This window comes from Dendronephthya gigantea, unplaced genomic scaffold, assembly GCF_004324835.1.
Source record: "Dendronephthya gigantea isolate DGI-Jeju-01 unplaced genomic scaffold, DenGig_1.0 000020F, whole genome shotgun sequence".
Taxonomy (NCBI): domain Eukaryota; kingdom Metazoa; phylum Cnidaria; class Anthozoa; order Malacalcyonacea; family Nephtheidae; genus Dendronephthya; species Dendronephthya gigantea.
This window is the reverse complement of record NW_021163030.1, coordinates 513,795-540,106: the sequence shown is the minus strand read 5'-3', so window position 1 is coordinate 540,106 and position 26,312 is coordinate 513,795. Positions and strand designations below refer to the sequence as shown.

Sequence of the window (26,312 nt, the reverse complement as noted above, 5' to 3'; positions counted from 1 at the left end):
GTATGACTATAAGTTATAGGACCTATAAAGTTCGAAGTGATAAAATATAATTGCATGAATTCAAATTTGACTGAAATATGTCAAGTTATATTAACAACCAGTCATTAAATGTATTAATCTTTTTTACCTCTTCAAAGAGCCGGTATATATGCAATATAACATAAAGAAACCCTTTTATTGTTTTGAATTTTGATATTTCACAAGAAAACGGGGCTGCCATTATCGAACCTACATATTGTTCAGACAAGACTATTGATAGAAAGTTTAAAAACACCGGCAATGAATTTGGCATGGCCATGGGGTCTATATTTTCACAGGACTAAACACTTTGTTTGTTTTCAAGTAATAAAAAAGTTATTGAAGTTTTAATACTTTCTCGTAATAATTTGTTCGATAATAGTTGTTTTAAGTCCATAAAATTTTACTGAAAATATTCGTTGTTATATTCTTTTTAAACTGCAGTAGATAAAACAATGTGAGATATATTTTAAAGAACTGTATTCAATGATAGAAATGAATTGTACTTGGATTTCTCGTGTAAAAAACTACGAGTTTGGCCGGGCATTAGAGCTGATTGAATCTCAAAGACTAGCCTTCTCATGCACTGTAGAGATATTTTGATTATATACAAACTTTATTATATACAGGGTATTTCAAAAAAGGCTTTTTTTGAACTTACACAAGTTACTACAGTGATTGAAAGAAGCAATTAACATCATGTTTAAATACAGTAGCTATGTGAGCACACTTGACAAGCACACGTAATAAAGAATTTCGGCTAACCTTAGTTTAAAACTGTCTAATAATTTCAAAGTAGAAATTTATAGTGGCCTTGTGGTTGGGTGTCACAGTGTTCATGCAAGCTAACATGGTAAAAATTGCCGCCCGGGGAATGATTTCATTCCATACTTTGCTGTGTGCTCCACTACGTCATTTGTTACGTCATTTGTGACGTCAGTTGTTACGTCATTTGTCATCATTATTCTCATTTTGTTGCGTTTCTTTTCCCGTAGCTTCCAGTTCAGCATCCAGTCTTTCCTTAGCGCGAACCACCTTCATTATAAACACGATTTATATAATCAGTAACTATGTCCCCCAGGCCCGGACTTTACAGTAAAACAAATGGAATGTTCTGCTATGACTGAGGCCAACAGTATGCTAAACACGTTTCAGACGTCGAACTTTTCATGTGTCTAAGTTATCTTGAAAATGAGTTTTAAATAACTTTGTTTGTCGCTTTCTGCTTACCATCATAGCTCACAATAATAATATAAAGCTACAGTCAAGTACATCGTGTACTGCAGAATTTTACAGTCCAGACGTTGGTTTCCACCCAGGAGTTCAGAATACGTGGATACAATACGGTCAATACGTATGTTACAAAGCAAGATTATCCCTCAAAAACAATACAACATAAAACGTACCTTTGACTGTATATAAAACGACCCTCCACCAGACTTTTCATTTACTTTAAACAAATGATCATAACTCTAAACAGAAAATAATAAAATACATCAAGATTAATTAAGATGAATCGCCACTCTCGACCAATCAAAATCTGTGAACTGCGATGACTTGTGAACAATATTGAGATGTCGACGAAGTGCATTTAATATTTAATATCTATTTGATCTTATCTATTCTTATATGCAGCGCAGCATATCTTTTCCACAATTTCCTTCGTTCCAGAACTGAATAAACTGAACTTCTCCTAATTATTACAACTTCAAATCCCATCCATCATTTGATTAGTGTATATCAACGCAGTTATAGCTCTTTACGTTAGACGTGATGTATATAGGTAACTATACAATGATTACAACATCCACTCACTTTAGTAATTGCTTCTTTGTCAATTGTTTCCACATTTAGAATTTGTTTGGCTTCCTCTAATGATATTCCCATCATGCTGTTTGTTGTGGCTCGTTTCGCTCCTTCTTTTGCAGTTTTGGCTGCACTTTGAGCAGCTTGTCCTCCTGAACAATTTTAAATGATAAACATTACATGTGCATTGTTTAAGGAATGTTTCTTTTTTTGTGAAAACATCCAACTACTAAATTTTCACTACAATATCATATCACCACCGAGAACCATAATTTCTCCCAAATTGTACTTGAAATATTACATCTCTCAATTCTGACAGTCGACCAAAAATGAAGGAAAAGGTATGGATATATATTTTACAGAATATGACAATGTGATGTTAATTGTAGGAAAAGGATGAAAAGGTGATCATTGGTATTGTGTCTCCCTTCATTAGTGGTTTTATTCTCACTTTTTGGGCACAAAACATAAAGCCATAGTATTGAGCTAACAGTGCTAGCAGGGCCATTGCTATGAGGGAGGTGTGGGGGTGTGATTCCCCTTAAAAACTAGTTGTTGGCAAATGACCATCACAGGACCTTTCGTTACTGTTTAGTTTTTTGACATTGTAACTAGTCTAAACCCAACATTTATCATTGAGTCCCAGCATTTTCATCAATATACAGGTAAAGTAAAGATGTCAATTTTCAAAAATTTAATTATGTGTAATAATGTAGTCAATTTAGAAAAAACCACACCGATTGATCACACCCGTTTTGTTGGCATATCGGATATTCACCCCCCCCCCCCCACTTAAACTGCTTAGCGACAGCCCTGGCTATTTGAACACTTGGATTTATTTCAAATATGTAGCCTATTGGAATTCCTATTCTCACTGTCACCACATTAATCACTTTTAATTGGAAGTAAAGTATACCATGTACAAAACATACTTTATACTGTATAACATAACCCACAATGCATTTTGATTCAAGATAAGGTTGCCATACTAATAACAATCTGCTAGCTTAGTTACCATTTTTTGGCAATGCCAGGGTTTAAGAGGATTAACCCATAACCTAAACCCTAAGTATTAACTAGTTAGTGTTGGTATAATTGAGGTTGGGATCAGAAATGACGTCAGGTGTCAGCCACAAGGCACATCCATGATTGTCAAATTGTTTCATGTTATCAAGGGGATATCATATCACACAACACTTTCCTTGCTGCGACCGCTCTAATATACTTTATGATTTTTCTTAGTTTTTTACTAACTTTGAAATTCCTGTCTCAATGCTTGAGTAAAAGCTCGTGCTACCACTTGTCCACCCAGGACGATTATTTGTGCTATAAACCTCGCCTAAATAAGATATGAAAATTGAGTAAAGAATATTAAATAAGTAAAGCATCAAATCATCTTACCATTTAAATATGTTTTGTCAGTAAAACATGACTTTGCTAAGATTAATTCCGCCTGATCGGGAAACGTTTTTTCACAATTTCTTACGAAATCACACTGACGAAATACGTTGTAAGATAGCGCAATACTTCATGTAAATCAGAGGTTGATATCGCGGGCCAATGTTCCAATTTCCAAACATTCGAATCATTATTCATTACGTGTAATAATAAAACAGAAAAATATTTAAAATGAGCAAGATAAAATTCACTAAAGAAGATCTGAAAAATAAATTGGAGGGGAATGTACTTGATTTAAGTATGTCTGATCTTTCTAAAGTACCAGTACGAGAGTTGGTAAGTTCTCCAATACTATTTAATAGTTTTTATGAAATAAATCGTATTATTAAATAGAAATTATTTAAATATAATATAATTCTTATTATTTTATCTTTCTAGGCAGCATTGCCAAAAGCCACCTCGCTTGATTTATCATCTAATATACTAACAACCTTACCTGTAAGTGTCTCAGCCTAAATCCAGGACAAATGACAAAGGTCTCTAAATTACTCTAATTGGGTCAGGATTCAGGAGATACAAATTCAGTGAATTAAAAATTTATTTGCCTTCTGAGTTGTAATTCACTGAATTAGTATCTCATGCTGTGGTGTAGCCAGCATCGGTAATTAGGGGGGGCATTCATATATTCATGTTAACAAGACAATTGATTTGAAAAGAAATTAATCCTGCATATTACAAATATATGAATATGGTCCCCCCCCAATTATTGTGCTGGCTACGCCACTGATGAAAATACTTATCTAAAAATACTGATTTATAAATGTTGTCCTTAATTCTATGTAAGTGTGCTTCATCATGTCCTGCAAATTGTTGTTAGGATCCATCCTTAATCATCGACATGACTTTGTTGACCTATCAATTTGAATAATGTAGTTCTCCTCAACTAATCAGTGAAGGTTCCTGCGGTTAGACAGAATATGATTTCAAAGAAGCACAGGTTAATACTACTCTATTTTCTTATTTTTTCACAGGCAACATTCTCAATGTTAACCCATTTAACCACATTAGACCTAAGCCAAAATACATTAACTGAATTGCCAGATGAATTTGGTCAGTTAGTTAACCTGTGGAGACTTGATTTATACAGCAATAAACTGACAGAAATGCCAGTGAGTTGTGTGCACCTTAAAAGATTAAAATGGCTTGATTTGAAAGAAAATCCAATCCAAGCATTGTTACCAAAAGTGGTTGGAGACTGCCTCAATGATGAAGAGTGTAAACGCTGTGCTGCTAACGTAAGTGTATTTACAAAATGTTGCAAATATCAAACATGTGATTCTTAATGTTTACAAATTGTCATCAAGATAAAATCTATTCTACTTTGCATCTAGATGATTGCACATCTCAAAATGATAAATTCTGAACAGGAAAGGAAAAGACAGAAAAAGTTGAAAGTAGAAAGAGAAATTGAAAAAGGTATTTCCTTAACTTTTCTTCAGGAAAACTCCAAATAATTTCTCTTCATTGTAGTACTGTATATGTAATTAATTGATAATGTATTATTTTATTCAAAACTTGCTTGATTGTGTCATGTTCTACCGTTTCTTAATTAAATATAAATAAAGGTGGAACAAAAAATTGTGAACATGAGATTTCAGAAGAAAACAAAGTATCCATATACAGAACAAGTCAATGATAATAACCTTTTTGGTGACAATAGAGAGTTCTTAATATTCCTTGGTGTTCAATGCTCATCTAACAGGATATTTTCTCACCTTGACTCCTCAATGGTCAATTAACATCATTCACTTGGCAATTTTTTAAAACTTTTTTAAACAATTTTTTGTGACGGGTGCTGATGTAGTGCTGATGTAACTGTGATAAGGATGTGGGTTAGGAAATTGGGCAAATTGCTGAATTAAACACAAGGTCAGAAATCTTCTTAAATTGACGATCAGTTTAGTTTGACAAGAGCGTAATAGACAGCTTTCTTTGTGGTAAATATGCTGTGAGTTGTTAGATGGGTTTGGACTGCTAGGGGACATAGATCACATGGTCTTGATCTGTTCGTGTCAATAGGCTTGAATGAACGAGAAATATCATGGAGAAAACAGGGAATGTTGTGTTCTGTTCGACTGTTCCACGCAATAGTTAACTCTTCAACTAGGTTGTTCATTTGAGACTGATGGGTATGCCGACGTTTAGAAATTGAGGGTGTTAAGTTTGCAGAGGGGAAGATGGCATCATAGTGTCGTTTTTAATTACCTTATAACTGATAGATTCACAAAAACGGCAATGTAATGACATTTTCGTTGGTGATCTTGTCTGAGTGAGGTGGTAGGTCGTGCCGTGTGTTCAATGCTTTCGAATGGGTTTTCATTGTCGAGTCAGGCGAGGTTGAGGTTTTTACAACGATAATCTTAAGCAGCCTGTGAAGTACCTCCTAGCATCCTTCTTATCGATCAAAATGATGCAGCAGAATAAGCTAAGAATCGTCGTACAAAATTAACCCTACTATTGAGTTGTATCTACAGTCGTATCTGCTCATTTTAGAAAAAAAGATTATCGAGGAAGCTGAAGCAGCCAAAGAACGAGAATTAAAAAGAAGGCAAAAAATGTTGCAAAAACAAGAACGTAGAGCAGCCTATGAGGCGATGGAAAAACTAAAGAAATCATCAGCTGAAGAAGCTGAGAGAAAGATAAAGGGTAAAAATATTTTTGCAAGTTTAAAGTTTTGTCAATAAACATACTAGATGTATTTCAGGTTTTCGCCGTAAATGAACACCAAAATAGTAGCTTCACTTCTGTTATACTTTCGCCCTCCCAAAACGCAACTCAGATTGTCCTCAGTTCTATCCGACAAAATGATAATTTTTATTTGATGTACACGGTGCTTTTTACTGTCCTTGGTTATGAGAATAAATAACGTACCATATTTTTGTTTTAGAAGAAAAATCTGTCAACGATGAACGCGTTTCACAGAACGGAAATAAGCAATCAGGTAAGATGGCCTTGCAATGACTAACCTACTTCTCATACAGAAATCTAGAGTCGTTGAGATAGTCGTTAAGTAAAAATATGTTGTGCGCTGTCTCTAAAAATTTTGAACAGTTGTGGTTTAATCCTTGACCTGTTTATATATTCTGGAATAAACCCTACGTTAAGATATATATCTGCTCTTTTATATATTGTCTAGAAACATCCCGCTGTTCTTTTACATTCATCGTTTCTCTTATTGGATTAATATTTGGAATAACTGCTCTATTTTTATACTGCAATAACAATGACTGTATTCCTACTAAATTGAAGCAGATGTTATAGTATATATAAAATAATGATGATTGTAAATTGTCAAATAATAAATATGAACAAATTCAAAATTAAAGTTGGTGTGATGTTACCATTGCTTGTTACAAAAAAAATTAAGAAAATAAAAATGCGTGATGTCCTCAGCAAACCTTTCTTACGTCAATGTGTGTGAATAGTCTTCTCTCGTATTTATATGACATTATAAAGTTAGCAATACAGCCAATACTAAAGTTAACAGTCAACACAGATAGAGAGCAGCTCTACTAATAATTGGAAAACGCATTTGTCTCTACAAAAGCTCAAACATGACAAGTAAAAATAATTATCATGAAGTGTTAATAAGACAGTATCTTTCATTATGATTGGACGATAAAGGATTAAAGTTTATACAAAGTTTTTTTGTTGTAACTTAGTGACAGGTTATTTTTGTAAACAAAATGCTGTGGAAAGTGTGACTCCGGCTGATGTGGAGCAAGTTTGAGGCATCAGTGAAAAACATAAAACTATCGAAAGAAAATCGTGCTTCAAGCAAAATGACGATCAAGGAAAACGAATGAATAAATCACATTCAAGATAAAATATTTGAGGTAAAGATATATAATAACACGTCATGAACCGGCATACAAGAGTTTGACAAGCATGTTTGTCATACTGATAATAATACCTTGGTATATATTACTTTTATAGAAGCGAATTTAATATGCTAAGAGGCTAAGCACGTTGAGAACATACTTAACAGATGTCATCGACTAGCAAATAAGTTGTTTTCATAGCTTAGCTTGTATTAATAATATAAATAGGTGAATATCTTGATCACCCGGCTATATTTTCCTAATCCTGACTTGATGCGACAACGATTTCTCCTACGCGGTAAATTTTCCCAGGGTCTGTCAAAGTTTGCCTTTGGAATGAAATTCGGAGCGGTTACTTTTGTACTCTGAGATGCAACAATTTGCGTTTATCGTTTAAGGGAGAATATTTCAGCAATCAAAAGCATAGTTATTGAAATGTCCCTCGTTATGCTGTTATTAAAATTTAAAAGCGTAAAAATATGGGGAAACTATGCTTATCCATCCAACGCCATTTAATGTTGTTGGATTATTAAAAAACCTGAATTAAAAACAATATCAGGTAAACAATTTCTGGCGTTCACAAATTAACGCGTTATTGGAGTCGCTACGTTGTTGCATTCACAGGTATCAAGCACTTTTTTGCATGATATTTGCATATTTTATCGCATGAATAAATATTCACACAACCAGTATTGATTTTCAGTTTGACTGCAAGAAACCTCGAATGACGCCTGAAATAAAACCACAGCTACGTTTTCCTAAGGAATTAGGAACACAAACCAAACTTGACTGAAGAGGATAGTCATTAAGTAATTCGAAATTCCCAACAATATTGAACTAAACCGTTTTCTGATCGTTAAAGATTTTTGAAGTTTGAATTATGTTGATAAGAACTAAACATATTTACTTGTAAGTTTGCCGGCAAGAAGTTTTTTTGTCAAGAATTCCTGCAATACATCATGCATGATATTGTCCTGTTAGACTGAGGTCGAGTCTTCGCTCAATTCATTTTAACGTGTTGTTGAACAAGATCTTAATGATGGAGCGAGCCCGGTGGGTGTGCCGCTGTTAATATCATAAATATATATCATTTTCTATATACGTTATATTAGCTTGAAACCGGAGCAAAGGGTGACCATGGGTTCAGCACCAAGCAAACTTTTCAGACGTAAAAAGAAATCAGGATCTACGATTAATTCTGATGAAGTAAGAAACGTTACAACAAGATTTGATTTCTTCCATTGAACTTCCCCTTAACCATTATTCAAGTTTCCCAGGCAGTCAAATGAATTTTAGATTTTCTTGTTTTAGAAAAGTCAATCAGTCTCTGAAGATCCAGTAGACGTCACAGAAGAAAGTGAGAAAGAGGATGAAGAGAATGAAGTACAAGAAGAAGACGTAGAACAAGATGAAGCACAAGAAGAAGAGGAACAAGAGGAAGAAGAAGAGGAAAGAGAAGGAAAGAAGAGGAAGAACAAGAAGAGGAAGAACAAGAAGAGGAAGAACAAGATGAAGAAGAAAAGGAACTAGAGGACGAGGACGAACGGGTAAATTGTATTAAAAAAGTTAAAGAAACCATTAACGAGTCAATAGTAGTTATTGACATTGATATTGTAGTTATTTCACAGTCTTTTATCTCTCTTGTTTGGCAGTTTTGAGCAGCAATTCATTTTGAATATTCTAAATTTATATAGTAACATTCATACGATACAGAATAATATCAAATGACGTTGTCGTGGTGTTTTGGACCAGAATGAATAAATTATGTGTATATCATATCATATTGCAGTATACTATTACTTAATTATCATGCTTATTTACTGACAGGATTCAGAAAACGAAAAGGAAGTGAACGAAGAAAGTGAAAAAGAAGAAGAAATGGAAGATGATGGTGAACCTGAAGAAGAATACGAAACTTGGGATGGAAAGAAAGTAAAAGTGGAATATTCGGGCACTAAACTGAAGGCATTACGAGGGAACATGAATATTGAATATCCTGAGAAGACGCAGATTGTCCGGATATTTACAAGCTCAACGTTTACAGGTTTACAACGTTTATAGCTCAATATTTAGGTTTTCAATGTTTATATCATTATGTTAATTAAGGCTTAGAGACTATAGTGTGTGTTTTGTTCACAAATAAACGCAAGCGCTGGCCATACAACGAACGAGAAATTTCAATATTGCACGAGACCGTCCGCGAGGACGAGTGCAATATTGACATTTTGAACAAAACACAAACATAAAGTCTCTAACACTTTTAATATACAATCTGCCTTCATTGATTGCTGCATTGAAGATCCAAGCCTCTTTGCAGGCTGTCACTTTTGAATAAACCATGATTTTCATGGGTTATTGCGAATAAATTATGATTCCCATGATATGTCACCTGGCAACAAGAAACCACGTGATTGATTTTGACCCATCGCGTGGCCTGATATACAATGTTCCTGCATTGGCTCGAAATTTCAATATTATATGGTCAGCGCGTGCGTTTATTTGTGAAGAAAACACTCACAACAGTCTCTAGCCCTTAAGTATACCCGTACCATGTTAGATTTTAAAAATAGGAATTTACAATCTTAGAAAGTTTTTTCTAACTTGGTATAACTTTTTGTAATCCCCGAGCGGTGCGGAGCGCCGTTCGAGGCCACTAGTTCCGCCTGGAGATTAGGAATTACACCCGGGTGTTGTGACCAGAACATACAGGAATACAAAGTTGTCCAAATTCTAAGTCATGGACCTTGGACGTTCAATGGTCATGGAATACTTGTCACTATAAGGAATCACCCCTGTATATCCCTGATAGTATTAAGTCATGACTCATGTACTCATTCCGTGCCATTTTTCTTCAACTAGATACATCGGTTGAACGCAATACTCTGATGGAAACTGTGTATCCCAAACTGAAAATATTTTGCCAGAAAAAAGGTTTTGAATTTCAAGTGGTAGATATGAGATGGGGTGTGCGAGATGAGGCTACAGATGATCATATGACCACAGAGTTATGTATGAAAGAGCTTTATGCATGTCAGAAGGTATCCACTGGCCCAAACTTCATAGTAAGTATGCAGTTAGAACAACATGTACGCGGTATGACTAGTAGATACTAGAAAATAGAAGTTACAATATTTTATTCTTCGATAAGATATTTTCAATTAATAATTTTAATCAATTAATTTAGACGTTCCTGGGTCAAAAATATGGCTACCGACCGTTTCCAGCTAAGATTGAGGAAAACGAATTCCAGCAACTCATAGGTGCAGTTGATGGTGATGAAGATCGTGCGACCTTACAGCGATGGTTTAGGTTGGATAGTAATGCAGTTCCAAGAGAATATATTTTACAACCAGTGACGTCTATACTGCCAAATTATCGTAATGAGTCAAATCAGGAACTGAGAAAGGCAGCATCGAGCGAGTGGTGGACTTGTTTTGAAAGAATGCAAATGGCGTTACGAAAAGCTGCAATGAAAACTCTGGGAAAGAATGAGCAACAGAAATATGTCATGTCAGGTATAGTACACTGATGACATAAATGATATTTCGTAGACAAGCTCGTGCAGGCAGGCAGGCAGGCGCACCACTTTCCTCCTTACAGGCCTTTGTAGATGTAACTGATGATTGCAATTCCAGAATATCTCATTTATCAAATGATATACAACAGACGAAATGATTCCTATAGCAAACTGCGTCACAAACTGTTTATATATTTTATATATTTTAGTTACTGAAGATGAAATTCGTCGAGGTATAATCACAGCGACCGAACCTGAAAAACATTGCTTCTGGTTTAAGAGAGTTATATCCGACCTGAACGAAAATATTGCAGATAAGAAGGCAGGTTCATTCATTGATAAAGTTTGGGGCCAATCCTCCGCGGACAAAGAAGCACAAGAATATTTGAACACTTTGAGAGAAGTCGATCTTCCAAAAGTTTTGCCTAAGAAGAACACAAATACGTATAATGTAAAGTGGAGTACACAAGGTATCGACCCCAAACATGAACAGTCTCACGATCAATACATAAAGAATCTTTGTCAAGACTTCCACTCTGTTCTTACAAAGATGATTGAAGAAGGTATCGCAGAGAAATTAAGCAAGGAAAGGAGTAACGACGAAGAAATATTTGATGAAGTTTTCCAACATGGTATATTTTGCCAAAAGAAATGCAAGTCCTTTCATGGAAGAGAACCATTCCTTGAAGATATAAGAAATGAAATTGAGAATGGTTCGACAACGGTTATTCTCCATGGGGAGTCTGGTTGCGGAAAAACATCAGTTATGGCGAAACTGGCATCTTCGGTGAAGAAATGGATTGGGGATCCAAAAGCAACGTTGATTTTACGATTTATTGGAACAACAGCCAATTCCTTTGCAATAAGAGACCTACTAAAGAGCATTTGCGTTCAACTTTATAAAGCAACTGGTCATCAGATAGAAGATATGCCAGATGTAAGTCAACTAAATCAAAGATTTTTCATCTTTTTTTCCACAAATGTCATTACTATTCTAGTTTACTCTTCTTACATACCTCTAACAAACGAAATGAATGAAGACCCATACATTATTTTCCTAATGCGTTTAGGATTTAAAATCGTTGAAAGAATATCTAAACACGTGCTTGGAACTCGCGGCTGACAAACATCCAGTCATACTTATCTTGGATTCTTTGGATCAATTATCTGGAGATGACGGTGGACTTCAATTAGAATGGCTACCGAAAACATTACCTAGTAATGTTTACATGATTTTATCCACGCTACCTGAAGAACAATATCTTTGCCTACCAAAACTCAAGGTTAGTTAATGATCATTAGCATCGTTTGTACTGGATAAGTAAGTAAAAATTCTTCAAAGCAAATAAAGAATAAGTGTAAAACTGGTGTGAATACATGCAAAAGATGATTTAGATTTTAGTTCAACCGACTGGCGCTTGACCTTACATGACTCTTATATGCGGTTGTTACAATAATTACGACTGGAATGAGTTTAAACTGCAGCCACTTAAATTTCGTTCGGATTTTATTTCTAATGGTCCTTAAAATGAGAAAACGTTGATACATGGATACAGTACATGTATCAGAAAGCAATAGTTCCTCTTATCATTCTATTTTTAGATGCATTTTCCGGCAAATGTTTTCAAAGGTGTTCCTAAGATGAACAAAGAGGAAGCTGGAGGTATTCTAGATAAGTGGCTCGGAGATGCAAAACGTTCACTAACATCTCAACAACGTCAAACTGTCTTAGATACTTTCAACAAATGTCCATTGCCATTATTCTTAAAGCTTTCATTTGATGAAGCTTGTCGATGGAAGTCTTATACCCCTGAGGGTGAAACGAAGCTACCGTCAACGATACGTGAGATTATTCATTCGTTGTTTGATCGTCTTGAAAGGATCCACGGCAAGATGCTAGTTAGCCATGCTTTGGCTTATATTTCTGCCAGTAAAAATGGATTGACTGAATCTGAGTTAGAAGATTTACTATCACTTGATGACGATGTCCTAAATGATGTTTATCAATATTGGACACCACCTGTACGTCGTCTACCGCCATTAATATGGCTCCGAGTGAGGTCCGATCTTGGAGATTATCTCGTCGAACGAGGCTCAGACGGTGCACGTGTTAGTTTCTGGTATCATCGTCAGTTTATCGAAGTTTCACGTGAACGTTATCTCGAAGAGCATGACTCGGTTAAAGTTCATTTCAATATTGCGGAATATTTCCAAGGCCTATGGTCAGATGGGAAGAAGAAACCATTCGTTAACAAACAAGGTGAACATCTTGAAATGGATCGTCTTGTTGCTCAACAACCGTTGATGTATGATGTGAACGAGGACTCTGTTGTTTTCAACAAACGAAAACTGGGAGAGCTCCCTTATCATTTACTCAAGAGTAACCAATTGACCGAGTTAAAAGAGGCGGTGTTATGTAACTATGAATTCCTCTTGGCAAAACTTCGAGCTCTGTCGTGTAGTTTGCTGATGGACGATTTCAGAATGGCTGTCAATGTGTACCCAGAGGATGAAGAGCTCCAGTTGCTTTATGACACGATCAGTTTGAGTGTAAACGCATTGACGTTGGAACCAAGACAACTGTCGTCTCAACTGATTGGACGATTGTTCAACATGCAAGATGATGACTCGTCAAATCCTTCCATATACAAACTCCTTCAACAACTTCGCTCTTCCTCACCTGTTCCCTATTTTGTTCCACATGCAAAGTGTCTAACATCTTCTGGTGGTCCGTTACTACACGCAATTGCAGAGCATGATGAGTCATATATTGATTCCATATGTCTTTCACATGACAACGCAGATATGCTGACAGTCATACGAGGAGACGAGGGCTTAGAAGTTCGAATATTCAACGTTCGTGCTGGTCTATTAGAACGAAAACTGATTTTGACCGAACCTGTTCCACAAGTGTATACCGTTTGGCATACAATCATGAGCCGCCATGATAAACAAAAACTTGTTATGGTTGGTGGAAGACATCTCTTAATATTCCATTTGAAAAGTGCCGAGATGATTCATCAGATCGAGGCTTTAGGTGAAAACCATGAGTTTAATCAAACAAGTGATGGAATACCTCCTGTAGCCCTTGGTAATGGCGATCATAGCCTTGCTTCTTTCACCGATGAAGGAATTAAAGTCTGGAACATGGAAACAGGAAAGTTAGAATTTAAAGTGTCCGTAAAAGGTGTGGACACTAAAGAAAGCATGGGTGCTTTAGATGCCAGTCGAGACTACGTAGCTTATTGCAAGAAAGGATCAACAGATGTCACAGTGATCAGTATTACTAGCGGCAAAGTTATACATACTATTAAGTCTTCTGTTGAGAAAAGTTCCGGGGCATATGTGAAATTCATCAAGTTGACTGACCAGGGAAAGCTTCTGATTATGTCAAGTAATTCGACCGAATTGAAAGTCTATGATGCGACGTCAGGTAAACTCTTGCAAAATGTCGCTGGTTTCAACGCTAATACGACCATAAAGGAGCTGCTCGTTACTAATGATGGTAAGAAATTAATCTGTCAAGATAAATTCGACATAGCGATATGGGATATGGAATCATGGAAATGTCGAAAAGTTCTCAGCGACATGGCAAACTATCATTCCCACAACCTGAAGACAAACGATGGGAGAATATTTGTTCATGCAAATGTCACAGATCGTATTGTTCGTGTTTACGATGCCTCTAAGGATGACGGCAAGGAAACTAAGGCAGATACCGATTCGACAAACCAGTGGTCGATTAACCAGATAAACGCATTATACCCCAGTGTGGATAATCGCCATTTTATAACAATCGGATCAACCAATATGGGGTCTGAGATAAGTATCTGGGATGTGAATCAGGGAAAACAAGTTCGTGTTTTCAAGAAACTGATGTTTTACCCGAGTGTTCTAAGAATGGCGTCTCCAACACTTGGTGTTGCTTATATCTACAACGAAAAAATGAATCATTACGCAGTCGTTGATTTCGCCGAAGGTAAAGTCGTACGGCAACTTGAGGGAAAAGCTTGCAAGAGGATGTATATGATGGACCTCCTGGATGAAGAAAGGATGGTGTCCTTCACAAGAGGTCGACGTCATCTCAAAGATTTGGAATATTGTAAGCGGTAAGATCGTCCAGAAAATCAAACTTGGCCAGAAGCATCGTCTGGAAGCATTTCTACTGAGCGGCAACAAAAAGATCATGGTGGTTGCACAGATTGGAACATACAGCGAAGAAATGAAAGACAAGACCATACCCTTCATTGTTTATGATTTTTCCACGGGAATACAACACGAAATTCGGGAGAACGAGGAACAACTGAAACTGGAAAGTGCAGGATGGTACGTCAATGGATGTATCTCACACACTGGTCGATACATGGTAACAGTGCATGAATACACCAGTGCTGTACTCTGGAATGTAACCGCAGGGAAAAAATTACATTCATTAACAAGCGAGCAACTAGCTGGAGCTATTTACTCAAGCATGATTCTTGAAGACAAAAACATTGTGCTGACGTCCTTTGCTGGCTCGAAAAACGGAGTGTTCATATGGGATATCAAGAGTGGAAGTTGCGTTAAAGAAATTACTACAGTCGCACAGGTGAATGAAATCAAACATAGTGTTGATTACAGTTTGGTGTTCTGGAAAGATATGCAAGGTCCTAATTTCTATGTCCATGAACTAGAAAGTGGCAAAAACATTGCGGCCTTCACATCTGATCAACCGATAGCGCCTCAAGTGTTTAACGTTATTAATGACCGTGTTGTGACTGGATCTACAGGCTCGATTGATCCTGTCATCTTTCATCTACGTCATGGTAATGAATCACGTGCTACGGAGGACGAGCGTTCAATCTTTGAAGATGGTAGTGATGTGAACAAGACGCTTACGTATGATCCAAATATCTTGCCATCAGATCCACGGAACATTGATGATGATAAAGACGATGATAAAGGACAGGCTTGTTAAATGCATGCATGGCATCTCTTAGAATACACCCTGATTTGATACTTGATTCAATGACACTTAATTCATGATTGTTCATAGTACTTCAAGATGACACTTGTTAATAATATTTCAATAATACAATAACGATCTTAGAAACAGCCGCGGTTAAAAGAAAGACCATGGAAAGTCATCGTCGTGGGCATGTCAGGAATCCTTGATATGAACTGGTATTACTATATTTGGTTGTATAACAACTTTTATTTCAAATAATTACATGTTTTCAGTAAAAAAATGTACATGTCATGTAATCAATTTGTATTTTATAGCTATATCCTCTTGACATTTAGAAAGTACTAATCCTAAAAGTCAACATTTCTGCATGATTGTCCCAGACTATAACTATATAACTAGTCAATATAGTGATAAACATATATAGATCATGTACAGTTTTAACGTATTTCCAATTAAATTATACACAAAGACAAGTCGTTGTGGCTATTTTAACCGGCATTTAGTATTATCAGACTTGTTTTGCGCTTCAGTAAAGAAATTAAGCTACGCATAGTTTGGCTCACCAAATACCTTTTGCTAGTAGCTTCTTAATTTCTTAATCTTTAAATAGATCTTCAACAAAAACCTTTCATACTACAATAATTGTTTGTATGAGTAATGCAAAGAATGTTTAATATTTTGAGTTTGGATGGTCTTCCGATGACTTCTTCCTGGCGTTCCATGTGTCGACCGGTGGTCTAGGTTTCAAGGCTGTTTAGCTTAAAATACTAGGAAAATCGATTTACCAAGATCATAAGACAGAACCGCCTCTTCCGTTCGTGCGTTTAACCACGATATAGGAGTTACGGCGGACTACCACTAGCCCTGTACATGCCCTTTTACAACTCGTATGTAGAGTGTTGGATTAAGGAAAATATTTATATCATGAAAGCATTCGCTTTAACGCACGCCAATCTTCCCATCACAAAAACGGCCTAAGACTATAATGATTCACGTGGAAGGGGATCCTTGGATCGTGTGAAGAGGGCGTCAAACAATGAACTAGACAAAATGTTGAAAACGATGCTCGTGTGCACACAGCAAAAACACGCAGTTATGACATGCGGTACGTCAAAACACCTCACGTGACTTCTGAACGAACGTAAATAAGGTATTTCGGTTTCAGCCAGTTGATTGTTGTAATTAATTAACACACCTATAACTATATATATAACTATATAGAAACTTGTCTTTTACTGGTATTGCCTCCTACTTGTTGCTTTATAGGAACATATCTATAAGAGTTTCTTACAAAATCTTTTAGAACCCAATACCACGATATGCCGATGGTATATAATTATAGGATACAACATTTGAATATACTTCAAAAAAGAATTTCTTTCATAAAACATATATAGCGTATAATTATTCAGTTTTATGTAGATTACGTAAATAAAGAGCCTCCTAAAACATCGACATTGCATTGCATGAATAACATCACGTATACATATATGCGAAGACCTATATAACATGCGAACACCAGCTCTCTCATAAACAAACTCAAGCATCCGAGCTGGACATTTCATTCACGCAACATTTTCAAAATGCCACAGATCTTAGCTAGCCTATATAAACAGAAGAATAAAGGGGTGAACAATAACTGTGAATGGAATGATGAACTAGTGTATGACAGAATGCTTTCCTTTATTTCTAACAGAAGTAAAACTGATTTAATAAAACAGAAAAAGGAGGACAGCGGAATGGAGATCTCTTTTGAAACGAAAAGTTGCGAGAACAAACTAGTACATGTAGATGAACATTCTGAATTCAAAGACGTCAATAAAATCATAGACTTCGATGTCAGACAGAAATGTTCGATTTCTGATAAATGCATGCTTACGAAAGAAGTAGCAAATGAACAATTCTGCGATTTACTTCGTAATGACAATAACTTTGGTTTTCAATGTCGACAATGGTTAGAAACATCAGAAAGAGATTTGTTTTTGAACGCTGCATTCGTCGCCCAATCTTCAAGAAAAAGAAAAGAAACACTCGATCGTAGTAATTTATGTTTTCACTGGCTAAATATTGCAGAAACCGAACTTTTCTTAAACACTGCGTTTGAAGCTAAATCATCGAGGAGACGACACACGCCGCATTAACATGCAGTAAACATACTTGGTATGGAAATGATGGAGGATATACTACAGTCTGTACAGATTATTATATTGCCATTATTTAGATCTTTAAAAGGAATAAAATGTTTGTAAAATATAATGTCTCATCGACCCTTAATTATAGGCCTTGACTTGTAAATATAATTAGAACAAAGCATATAGTTAGTGGGTTTTGTTTGCTCTAGTTCTTTATCATATAACTGATACAGCTTTACACACAAACTAAATCTATTATTGTGATAATATTTTTTGAGTTCGGGTGAGTTTGTTAGATGAGGAACATTTGAAACAGGAATTTTATAAATGCGTATCAATATGGAGAAATTAATGGCAAATAGTATAATATTCTTCTCGTCTAATATAAAACAGAACAAAGAACTTTCATTCTAAAGTATTTATATTTATAATTATATAACCGCAACTTAAAAAAACAATAACAATAAAGTTATCTCTATGCCTGATGTCATTTTAACTGAGTATATATATATATATATACAGAAGTGGTAGCTTACATCGTAAACGCGTCACAGAATAAGCACGTCATTGTGCCATAACGCAATCTTTAGTCAATAATATACGTCAACGTCAGTTCCTAGGCGCAAGGCCAAGCACACGTTCACAAATTGACTTTTGTCCAATGCCACACTTCATTCGAGTGGTTAAAATAGGTAGTGAACATGCAAATTTACAACACAACACTCAAACAGGAATAACGCAAATCGTTAAACGCTTGATCATGTGCGATGTCAATGGCCCTAAAGCTGAGTTTTCCGTTGTCAATACTATAGGAAGTTCAAGCTTCGTGTTCAGACGATCAACGAAGCACAAACTTAATGAAAAGAAAATGAACGTACTGCATGCTTTGAAACATAAAACGTAGAGATTAGACTGACTGAAATATTTAAAGTTTTAGATCAGTGAAAATTTGCAAACCGCAGATTTAAATTTTGAAAGTTTAAATGAAGGTTGAAATTCAAGGTTTCAACCATGCACTAAAGTGTGTTTTTACGTAACCTATTTACCTGAGCGTTTTATCATTTCAATGTTGTCTCAACGTATGACTAACGTTGATGAGCCGTTTATTTACAATATTATGACCTTGCCAAAGCGGTTAAAATATAATTAGGTTGAAAAACCTAAACTTAGTTATGCACTACGTTAACGGATAATAAACCAGTGTTTTATGCGCGGTAGCTTGTCCCGGCAAAGGCGAACAAAACATAATTTCATTAACAAAACGATTTAAAATGTTGTAGTGAAACGAAGTAAAACTCAAATGAAACTTTATTACATCGTCTTTCTGTTCTGTGAATGTTTAATCCACTTGCAGTACGGCTACGCCAACGGCCTTTCTCTTTGCTTGTGGTTCTCCCGTTTCTGACGAAGTTGTTGCGGCAGACTCTGGCTTCACCATACCTCGCAACTTGTTTAATTCATCCAACTGTCGTTGAACAGGAGCAAACTTTCTGTCGTACCAGGCTCTTGTTTTCTCGATCAGCACATACGCATGTCGACCAACACCAGCGGTTGTTGCTGTCGCAGTGTAAGATGAAGTATCACCTGGCCGTGCCCAGCTTCCACCAAAATAACTGTTGGCAAACTTTCGAGCTTGAGCGATTCCAGTGAACGCTTGATATTTCATGGTCTGATTTGGACCTCTCAAAAATGTTTGAACTTGGGGGTGATTATTAAAAACGGCATCATCTTGATTCCAGGTGAACGGTGGAATTCCGCTTTTCTCCACATCCTCTAACTGAGAAATCCTGATATTCAAAAGTTGATTCCAGAATTGGTTGCCACCCAACTTTTCTTTTTCTAGAAGGCGTATCAGATTCTGTAAAAGGGAACTCGTGTGCGATTGCTGGCAGTGCTTCAAGATAGCGTTAGTAAACTTTGTAAGAATCTCGAAATTGTCAATGGCAAACAAAAGGGAAGCAATTCTTTCAATTCTGCTCGCGCCAACAGATTCGAGTTGTTTATTTCGAGCATCATCTTCAACTTTCTGAGCTAAACATGTGACCATAGCAATGAAACAATCATCTTTCTGCAGAACTTTCTTCACATTTCTTTGAAAAAGCGACTTAAGATACTCTGCCCAATTTCCATATTGAGAAACAGGGCTTAGATCAAACAATTTCTTAATTGCTTCAGAGATGGAAGGCCAACCAAGAGTGGTGGTAAGCTCGAGAAGGGGCGGAATAAGATGATTATCACAGAGACAATACAGACTTGACGTTCTTAATAAGAAAAAAAACAACAACATAAGAAGGTCAATTAAAATGCTATAACATCTATCTGTGGAATATTAGCAATAGTGTATTCATTTATCAAGCGCGCGATTTTGTTTAAAAAATAGGCATGCGGAAGATTTTCGCTAATAGTTGTACAGTTTCTTCAAAAAACACAAAGACGTTCACTTTATGCTAAAATCAAGTTAGCAAAATGACACAAGTTAAAAATAGTAGATTTAAGCAAGGCTGAATAACATGAAAAAGGAAAAATGATATTAATAATGAAATTCTACTTACTTTGATTCAGGGACTTTTCCCATAACATCGGTAATGAAGATTCTTGACAACATCACAGCATTCGTACGAAGATCAGTGAGCGTCTTCAGCATTGAATGCACTGCTCGGAATGACAATGAAACTTTCTCGGAAATTGCGTAGTCAATTATCATCTTTAAATCTGACATAACTTTCTGATATGCAGAAGATGAAGGATTCTTTTTCTCGACACTCTTCAACTGATTTGACACCCAATCTACAGCCGCTTGGTATCCATTCAACTTGCATCTAAGGATAATCTCATTATCTTTCTGCCAAGCAAAGATAGCGTAGTTGTTGTACCAATACGTCTGTGTGGCGCCTTCATTACCAGTAGGACCAGTATTTTCTTCGTCATCTGGTTCTCCCCAAAGTCGTTGAATGGCATCTTTCAAAGGCAAATGTCGTGGTTTTTGGAGGTTCACCACATCATTTTCGATATCTAGTTCAATATCTTTAAATACTTCAATTTTGGCAACTTTGCCATCAAATTGAAACCAATTTTCGATACTGACTTCCTCCTCTTCGTCGCCATTTGGCTCGAATCCGCCTGACCAGGAATTTTCATCCCAGAAATCACCAAACTGTTGAAGCTCTCGTTTCACTTCAGCAATATAGAAGTTGAATTGCTGTTCTTTAGGTAAAAGTTCGTTTGCTTGTTGCAAAGCTCTTGCCACAACTTCATCAGGTCCTTTTAGTGCATCAATTCCACTACCAGACAAACCATGTTCGCTGTACTTATGAGAGAGAAACCACGCAAAAAGGTTCCTACTACCAGTGCAGATTTGTGGTAAAATCTTGGCAACATTTTGCACTATAGCTTTACCAGTATCAGCAGATGGTGGGGTACCACCTGCTGTCCAACATAGGGAATAGACTAAAGCTAGTCTATACCCACTGACTATCTTGCTTACCTCATGCTCACAATCTGAATAGTGGGCAGCATATTTACAACAGTATGAAGAGCGTTCTCCGTCCATTTTAACAACTTTTTCATCTCCTGCATGTCGGACTGTAATCTTACCACCTTCAAACTTTGATGGTAATTGGAGAACCATGGTAGCAAACATTCCATTTTCCTTTTCAGTATCTCTATGAGCTTTGAAATGTCCACCTTTCTCATACAAGAGGACTTTATACAGTTTAGCTTTAACTGCCTTCTTGTCACAGCCAAGGTTCTTCTTTGCAGAGGAAACAACATTTTCAACACCAGTAAGAAAATGATCATTTTTTATCGTAATTTGCTTTGGATCCAGTTGCCATGTTTTTCTTACAGTTTCGTCAACCAATGTTTGATCACCTAAGCCAAATGGAGCTTTCTTTGCGACTTCAATGATCTTTTGTGCTTGTTCATCTTGCACTGGAAGTGAGATATGTCCAACATTCTCAATAACCAAGCCAGGTAAGCATAACTCAGGCAAAAATCCACTACAAGCAAAATCGCCTGATGCATCTTTTAAGTCATTCAGCAATTTATACAGTTGCTACATTAAGCAAGGTAAAACAGTATGTCATTGTAATTTAAATTAATATAGTTCAATAGTAGTTTATACCCTGTGAATGTAGAAAGTATGTATTGCACAACCAAGATATATTAGGTGTATATTTGACGTCTTCTATTTATTTACTAGTTTTTTAAATATTGGGTGTGCAATTTGATAAAATTTGATAATGATATTTGCACACCTTCCCATCGGGAAACCCGATGATTTTAAATAACAAAATGAAATTTGAGAAAGCCGATATGTGTAAGTGGCATAAGAAATTTAAGAGCTTAGAATTTGTACTATTTAAATTAAGAATTGTAGAATATAAAAATTTGGGCAGAATGCAAAACAGTGGTGAATGCAGTCATATGTGGAATTCAAATGAATAATTATTGAGATTAATTAATATTATAATAGCCAGGTGCACAAAATGTATATTTATTTAATGAGGTATTAAATATGTTGACAAAAAGGAAATTTTGTCACACCCAACTTTGTTTGGTATTACAAAACTTTGATAGATGATAAAGAGGATAGCAAATTTTACCTTCACTTAATAAGCAACTGCTTAATTTTTTTTAAACACCTAGAATAACGGGCATTTAGGGCTAAAACTTTTGAAGGCTAAAAGAGCTAGTAATTGGCACTTATTTCCTATTAACTTGAGATAATTCAATACATCTTACCTCCATTCGACCAAATAAATCTATCTGGAACTAGCATACACCTCCAGGTGAACCTTCAATAAAACGAGAAGATATGAATATTCAAAATATATTTACATATAAAATTCCTTCGCAATTTGCAAATATTTTGATATAATTAACACTCAGCTTTTGTGAGCATAGTGCTGCTTAGTTACTTACGTCTCAATAACTAAGTAAACAGCGCTGGATTTTTGTTAAAACGATGGCAACTATTGAGAACCTTGAGAACAAAATACTGAAAATACAAATACCATGCTTTCAGAGAGAACGCTAGTTGGCGGGAACCGAGCAAAATGTTGGTCAGATTAGAGGTCTGGGTTTGGAGTGTTCCATCATATATGGTTTCATGGGGAGGGCCGAGGGGGGAAGGGTATTCATGCATGATTAAGCTGGTTCTAGGGTGGGGATAATTGTTTCTACTAGGGAATGGGATACCGTCCAACGGGGAAAACAGACATCAATATTCGGTAAGGGAACGCAGGGGGTTTCTTTCATATTGTTTGGTAACTCGTTTTCAGTTTACGACAATGTTTGACAATGTTATTTCCTCTTCTTAATGCGGAAAACCACTGACCTATGCGACCTGAATCTGCTCGTTCATATTACAAAAAAACTAGCCCTAATGACTAAATGACGAGGAATTGCCGCGACACTGATGAAGACACAGATTGACAGACACCCTCGGCCTGTTACTGTGCGGTGCCTACAACCATTTTTTAATTATTTGAATTTTTTATATTTTTTCAAACAATGGCAAAATGCAAAAGTCTTTTTTTGTCAAAACACAACCAAATACTCTGCAATCATCACCATTCAGTGATAACTTCATAACACGATATTGTAAAAGGACATTCGTCCATGGGCTGACAGGGTTGTGAAACTGAGATTCCCTGATCCTCTTGGCAAAACCACCAATGGCAATGGCAACGTGATTAATTCTGTGGTGGGTCAAAACTTTTGTTTTTTCAGAGTTAGAGTTAGGCGGAGCGCAGTCTTATCTTATCAAAAAAGCACGAAAAAGAAAAGTAGACATTCTTCGTTTTTGGCCTGTCATAGGCACTGGTCATAGGCTACCAGATTTTTGCCCGGGCGCAAATAACCGCACGGAGTTAAAGACCCTCGCTGATTCCCAGGGATAATTTTGTGCATTTTTAAAACATTTTATGATAAACACCATTGTAGAAGAAGGATAATTTCTGCGATATCACATATATGCCATATTCATCACTCTAAAACACCAGAGGGTATGTATAGAGAAAATTTAGGCTAAAAATCTAATTATTATTCAATTGATTTATACAATTCACTTAATCGTATACTTATATTGTAATCAACTTCATAAATATAATACCAAAACTCCAAAGGTTTATGATTAATTTTTCTAGAAAAAGCCCCTATTTTTTCATGAATTTTGTCTAAAGACCCGTTGAGTCATAGTGTTTAAATGACGCCAACAATAACATTGTAAATTGCAATTCCGTGAAACAGTGTGGGGTTATACAGGTCAGATAAAGACTTGAAACAAAGTTAAATTTGATCCAACATCTTAAACAGTTTGTTCAAATGAGGTTGACAATTGCACAGAAATACGAGAGGGATAAACAAAGTGATTGTTGCAAAATTAACCTATTTTTGGAAGACAATAGAGGCTTTGCAATTGGCATGTGACCAATTTCTAAAATCGTAAAGTGAAACATATAAAGTTGGATACATGTTCAATAGATATATATTGTATTTCCTTAATTTTCCACATGCATTCTTACCCAAGTTGATACAATTCATCTTTTGTGATTTTAAGGCAGTTAAGATGTTTTGAACTGCTGATACCAGCATTATTTTGAGTTACCACTATGAGCTTTAATATATATAAATATAAATAAATTTGTTTATATAATATTTGTGTCATTTTAGGTAACTAAAAATGGCTGCATTAAAAGCTCAGTATATATAAATTTTACTGCTTAAGTACACAACTCTTTTTCCTATCAAACTGTATGTACCTTGTACACATTTTCAAAATATAAATTAAACTCTGTAAAAGTATTTGTGTATTATCTTTAATGTTGGCAGGAATACTTTTTTTGAAAAATTGGTCATGTGAATCTTTAAATCCTCTGGGAAGCATTCCATATGTTGAGATAAATTCCATAGACATGTCATGATGAAATGATTGAAGATGTGATGAAATGCTTTAAGATATAGAACACGCAGTGTGTGTGAATGAATTTATGCAACAAAATTGTGTGAAGTTTGACTAAAATGCATCCATTTGATAAATAGGACTCTAATAAATTAATGTTGTTATGAAATAAAACCCTATGCAAAATATTTCTTGCCTTATGTATGAGAATAATATTATTTGACTAATATTCTACAGCAATACCTATGTTTCATTTTCAGATAATAATAGTAAGAATATTTGCCATGGATGATACGAAAGATGACAAGAAGGATCTACGTGATATTATACAAGACCGGTGTGCAAGTGATGCCTCTGAATTGATGTTAACTGGAACTGCAAAATGTCATGATACTGAAACTCCTGAGTTATCTGTTCATGAAACTAGTGAGCAACATCTTTCTACAAGTGAAACCCCAGAATTAACTGTACATAGGACAAGTGAATCACCTCCATTGTCAGTTGATAGAATTTTTCAGTCGAGAGGTCATATCATGCATACTGAAGATCTTGTTCAATGTTCTACTGCTGTGATATTTAGTGATAATAATGTCATTCATTCATCACCATCATCACAATCAAACACTCTTGTTTTGACATCTGTTTTTAACAACACACCTATTCTGGCAGTAGGTGATCCATCTAAAACAGATGTCTCAATTATCACCAAGGTGAACCCTTCAGATTTGTTGCTTCCTAAGTCCAACAATGATCATGATGATGATCTTGCAAACAATGGACCAGTTCTTGTTAGTTCACAGAGTCAAACCACATTATTAATTCCAAGTTATTATCATGAAAATGATCATTTGATTCAAGTATCTCCTAACAGTGAACCATTGTACCAAAATAGCTCCAGTTCCACTTTATATGGCCATCTTGCTCAAGTTCATACATGTCAATGGCAGGTTTGTGAAGAACAGTTTCTTACTGTGGAAGAACTGGTTGACCATATAAACAATACCCATGTACTAACAAGTAAAGAATCTTGTGAATATTCATGTCAATGGAAGAACTGTGTAAGACAGGGCAAGGGATTTAATGCAAGATATAAACTATTAATACATTTAAGAACACACACTGGTGAACGACCACATGCATGTCACTTTGAACAATGTGATAAAAGATTTTCACGCCTGGAAAACTTGAAGATACATTGCAGAACACACACTGGAGAAAAGCCTTATGTTTGCCCTTTTGAAGGTTGTGAGAAACGTTATTCAAACTCAAGTGATAGATTTAAACATACTCGCACACATATTGAGAGCAAACCATATCGCTGTAAGGTTGATGGGTGTTTTAAACAATATACAGATCCTAGTTCCTTAAGAAAACATCTTAAAGCTCATAAATTGTAAACACTTCATGTAAGACTTTAAGCAAACTATTTAGGGAGATCATTTTTCATATATTACGTCTTTTTAATGTTATTTACATCTATACGGTATTTATCATATTTTTTAAGATGTTTTGTAAATAAGTATTATGTAAATTTGATGATTTCAATACGCCACAGGCCTCAGAAAATATATAACTTTGAACTGGCTTTCTCACTTCCAAACTCCATGCCAGCATAGTAAAATAAACCGGGCCTAAATTAACTATTTCTTTTAGACTTAAAAGTAGGACTACCATTACCTTCCGTGTTCTGTTCAGGTATTGCCAGGAA

The 26,312-nt window shown here is 35.8% G+C and overlaps 5 protein-coding genes and 1 long non-coding RNA gene across 6 annotated transcripts; 4 read left to right on the top strand and 2 right to left on the bottom strand.

The window, feature by feature from the left end:
• Positions 1-44: 44 nt before the first annotated feature.
• Positions 45-3,333, bottom strand: LOC114521441 (mitochondrial import inner membrane translocase subunit tim16-like). The gene is made up of 5 exons (XM_028541896.1): positions 3,226-3,333; positions 3,079-3,163; positions 1,834-1,976; positions 1,425-1,490; positions 45-1,053 (listed from the first exon to the last, which is right to left on the bottom strand). The coding sequence occupies exons 1-5, from the start codon at positions 3,226-3,228 to the stop codon at positions 967-969; spliced, it is 384 nt and encodes a 127-aa protein (XP_028397697.1). The 5' UTR covers positions 3,229-3,333; the 3' UTR covers positions 45-966.
• Positions 3,334-3,402: 69 nt separating this feature from the next.
• Positions 3,403-6,573, top strand: LOC114521461 (leucine-rich repeat-containing protein 59-like). Its single transcript, XM_028541922.1, has 7 exons — positions 3,403-3,558; positions 3,661-3,720; positions 4,254-4,517; positions 4,614-4,698; positions 5,776-5,928; positions 6,170-6,223; positions 6,419-6,573. The coding sequence occupies exons 1-7, from the start codon at positions 3,454-3,456 to the stop codon at positions 6,541-6,543; spliced, it is 846 nt and encodes a 281-aa protein (XP_028397723.1). The 5' UTR covers positions 3,403-3,453; the 3' UTR covers positions 6,544-6,573.
• Positions 6,574-6,970: 397 nt separating this feature from the next.
• LOC114521365 lies at positions 6,971-8,528 on the top strand. The gene is made up of 3 exons (XR_003686799.1): positions 6,971-7,118; positions 8,216-8,309; positions 8,415-8,528. It is a non-coding gene; the product is annotated as an uncharacterized LOC114521365 (long non-coding RNA).
• Positions 8,529-8,565: 37 nt separating this feature from the next.
• On the top strand, positions 8,566-14,831 carry LOC114521364 (NACHT domain- and WD repeat-containing protein 1-like). Its single transcript, XM_028541781.1, has 7 exons — positions 8,566-8,650; positions 8,931-9,147; positions 9,963-10,165; positions 10,288-10,618; positions 10,830-11,557; positions 11,691-11,903; positions 12,223-14,831. The coding sequence occupies exons 2-7, from the start codon at positions 8,982-8,984 to the stop codon at positions 14,731-14,733; spliced, it is 4,152 nt and encodes a 1,383-aa protein (XP_028397582.1). The 5' UTR covers positions 8,566-8,650; positions 8,931-8,981; the 3' UTR covers positions 14,734-14,831.
• Positions 14,832-18,215: 3,384 nt separating this feature from the next.
• On the bottom strand, positions 18,216-22,715 carry LOC114521584. Its single transcript, XM_028542068.1, has 4 exons — positions 22,624-22,715; positions 22,444-22,496; positions 20,253-21,754; positions 18,216-19,961 (listed from the first exon to the last, which is right to left on the bottom strand). The coding sequence occupies exons 2-4, from the start codon at positions 22,447-22,449 to the stop codon at positions 19,040-19,042; spliced, it is 2,430 nt and encodes an 809-aa protein (XP_028397869.1). The 5' UTR covers positions 22,450-22,496; positions 22,624-22,715; the 3' UTR covers positions 18,216-19,039.
• An 893-nt stretch (positions 22,716-23,608) lies between these two features.
• On the top strand, positions 23,609-26,288 carry LOC114521487 (zinc finger protein GLIS2 homolog). The gene is made up of 2 exons (XM_028541955.1): positions 23,609-23,708; positions 24,865-26,288. The coding sequence occupies exon 2, from the start codon at positions 24,889-24,891 to the stop codon at positions 25,999-26,001; it is 1,113 nt and encodes a 370-aa protein (XP_028397756.1). The 5' UTR covers positions 23,609-23,708; positions 24,865-24,888; the 3' UTR covers positions 26,002-26,288.
• The last annotated feature ends 24 nt before the right edge of the window (positions 26,289-26,312 follow it).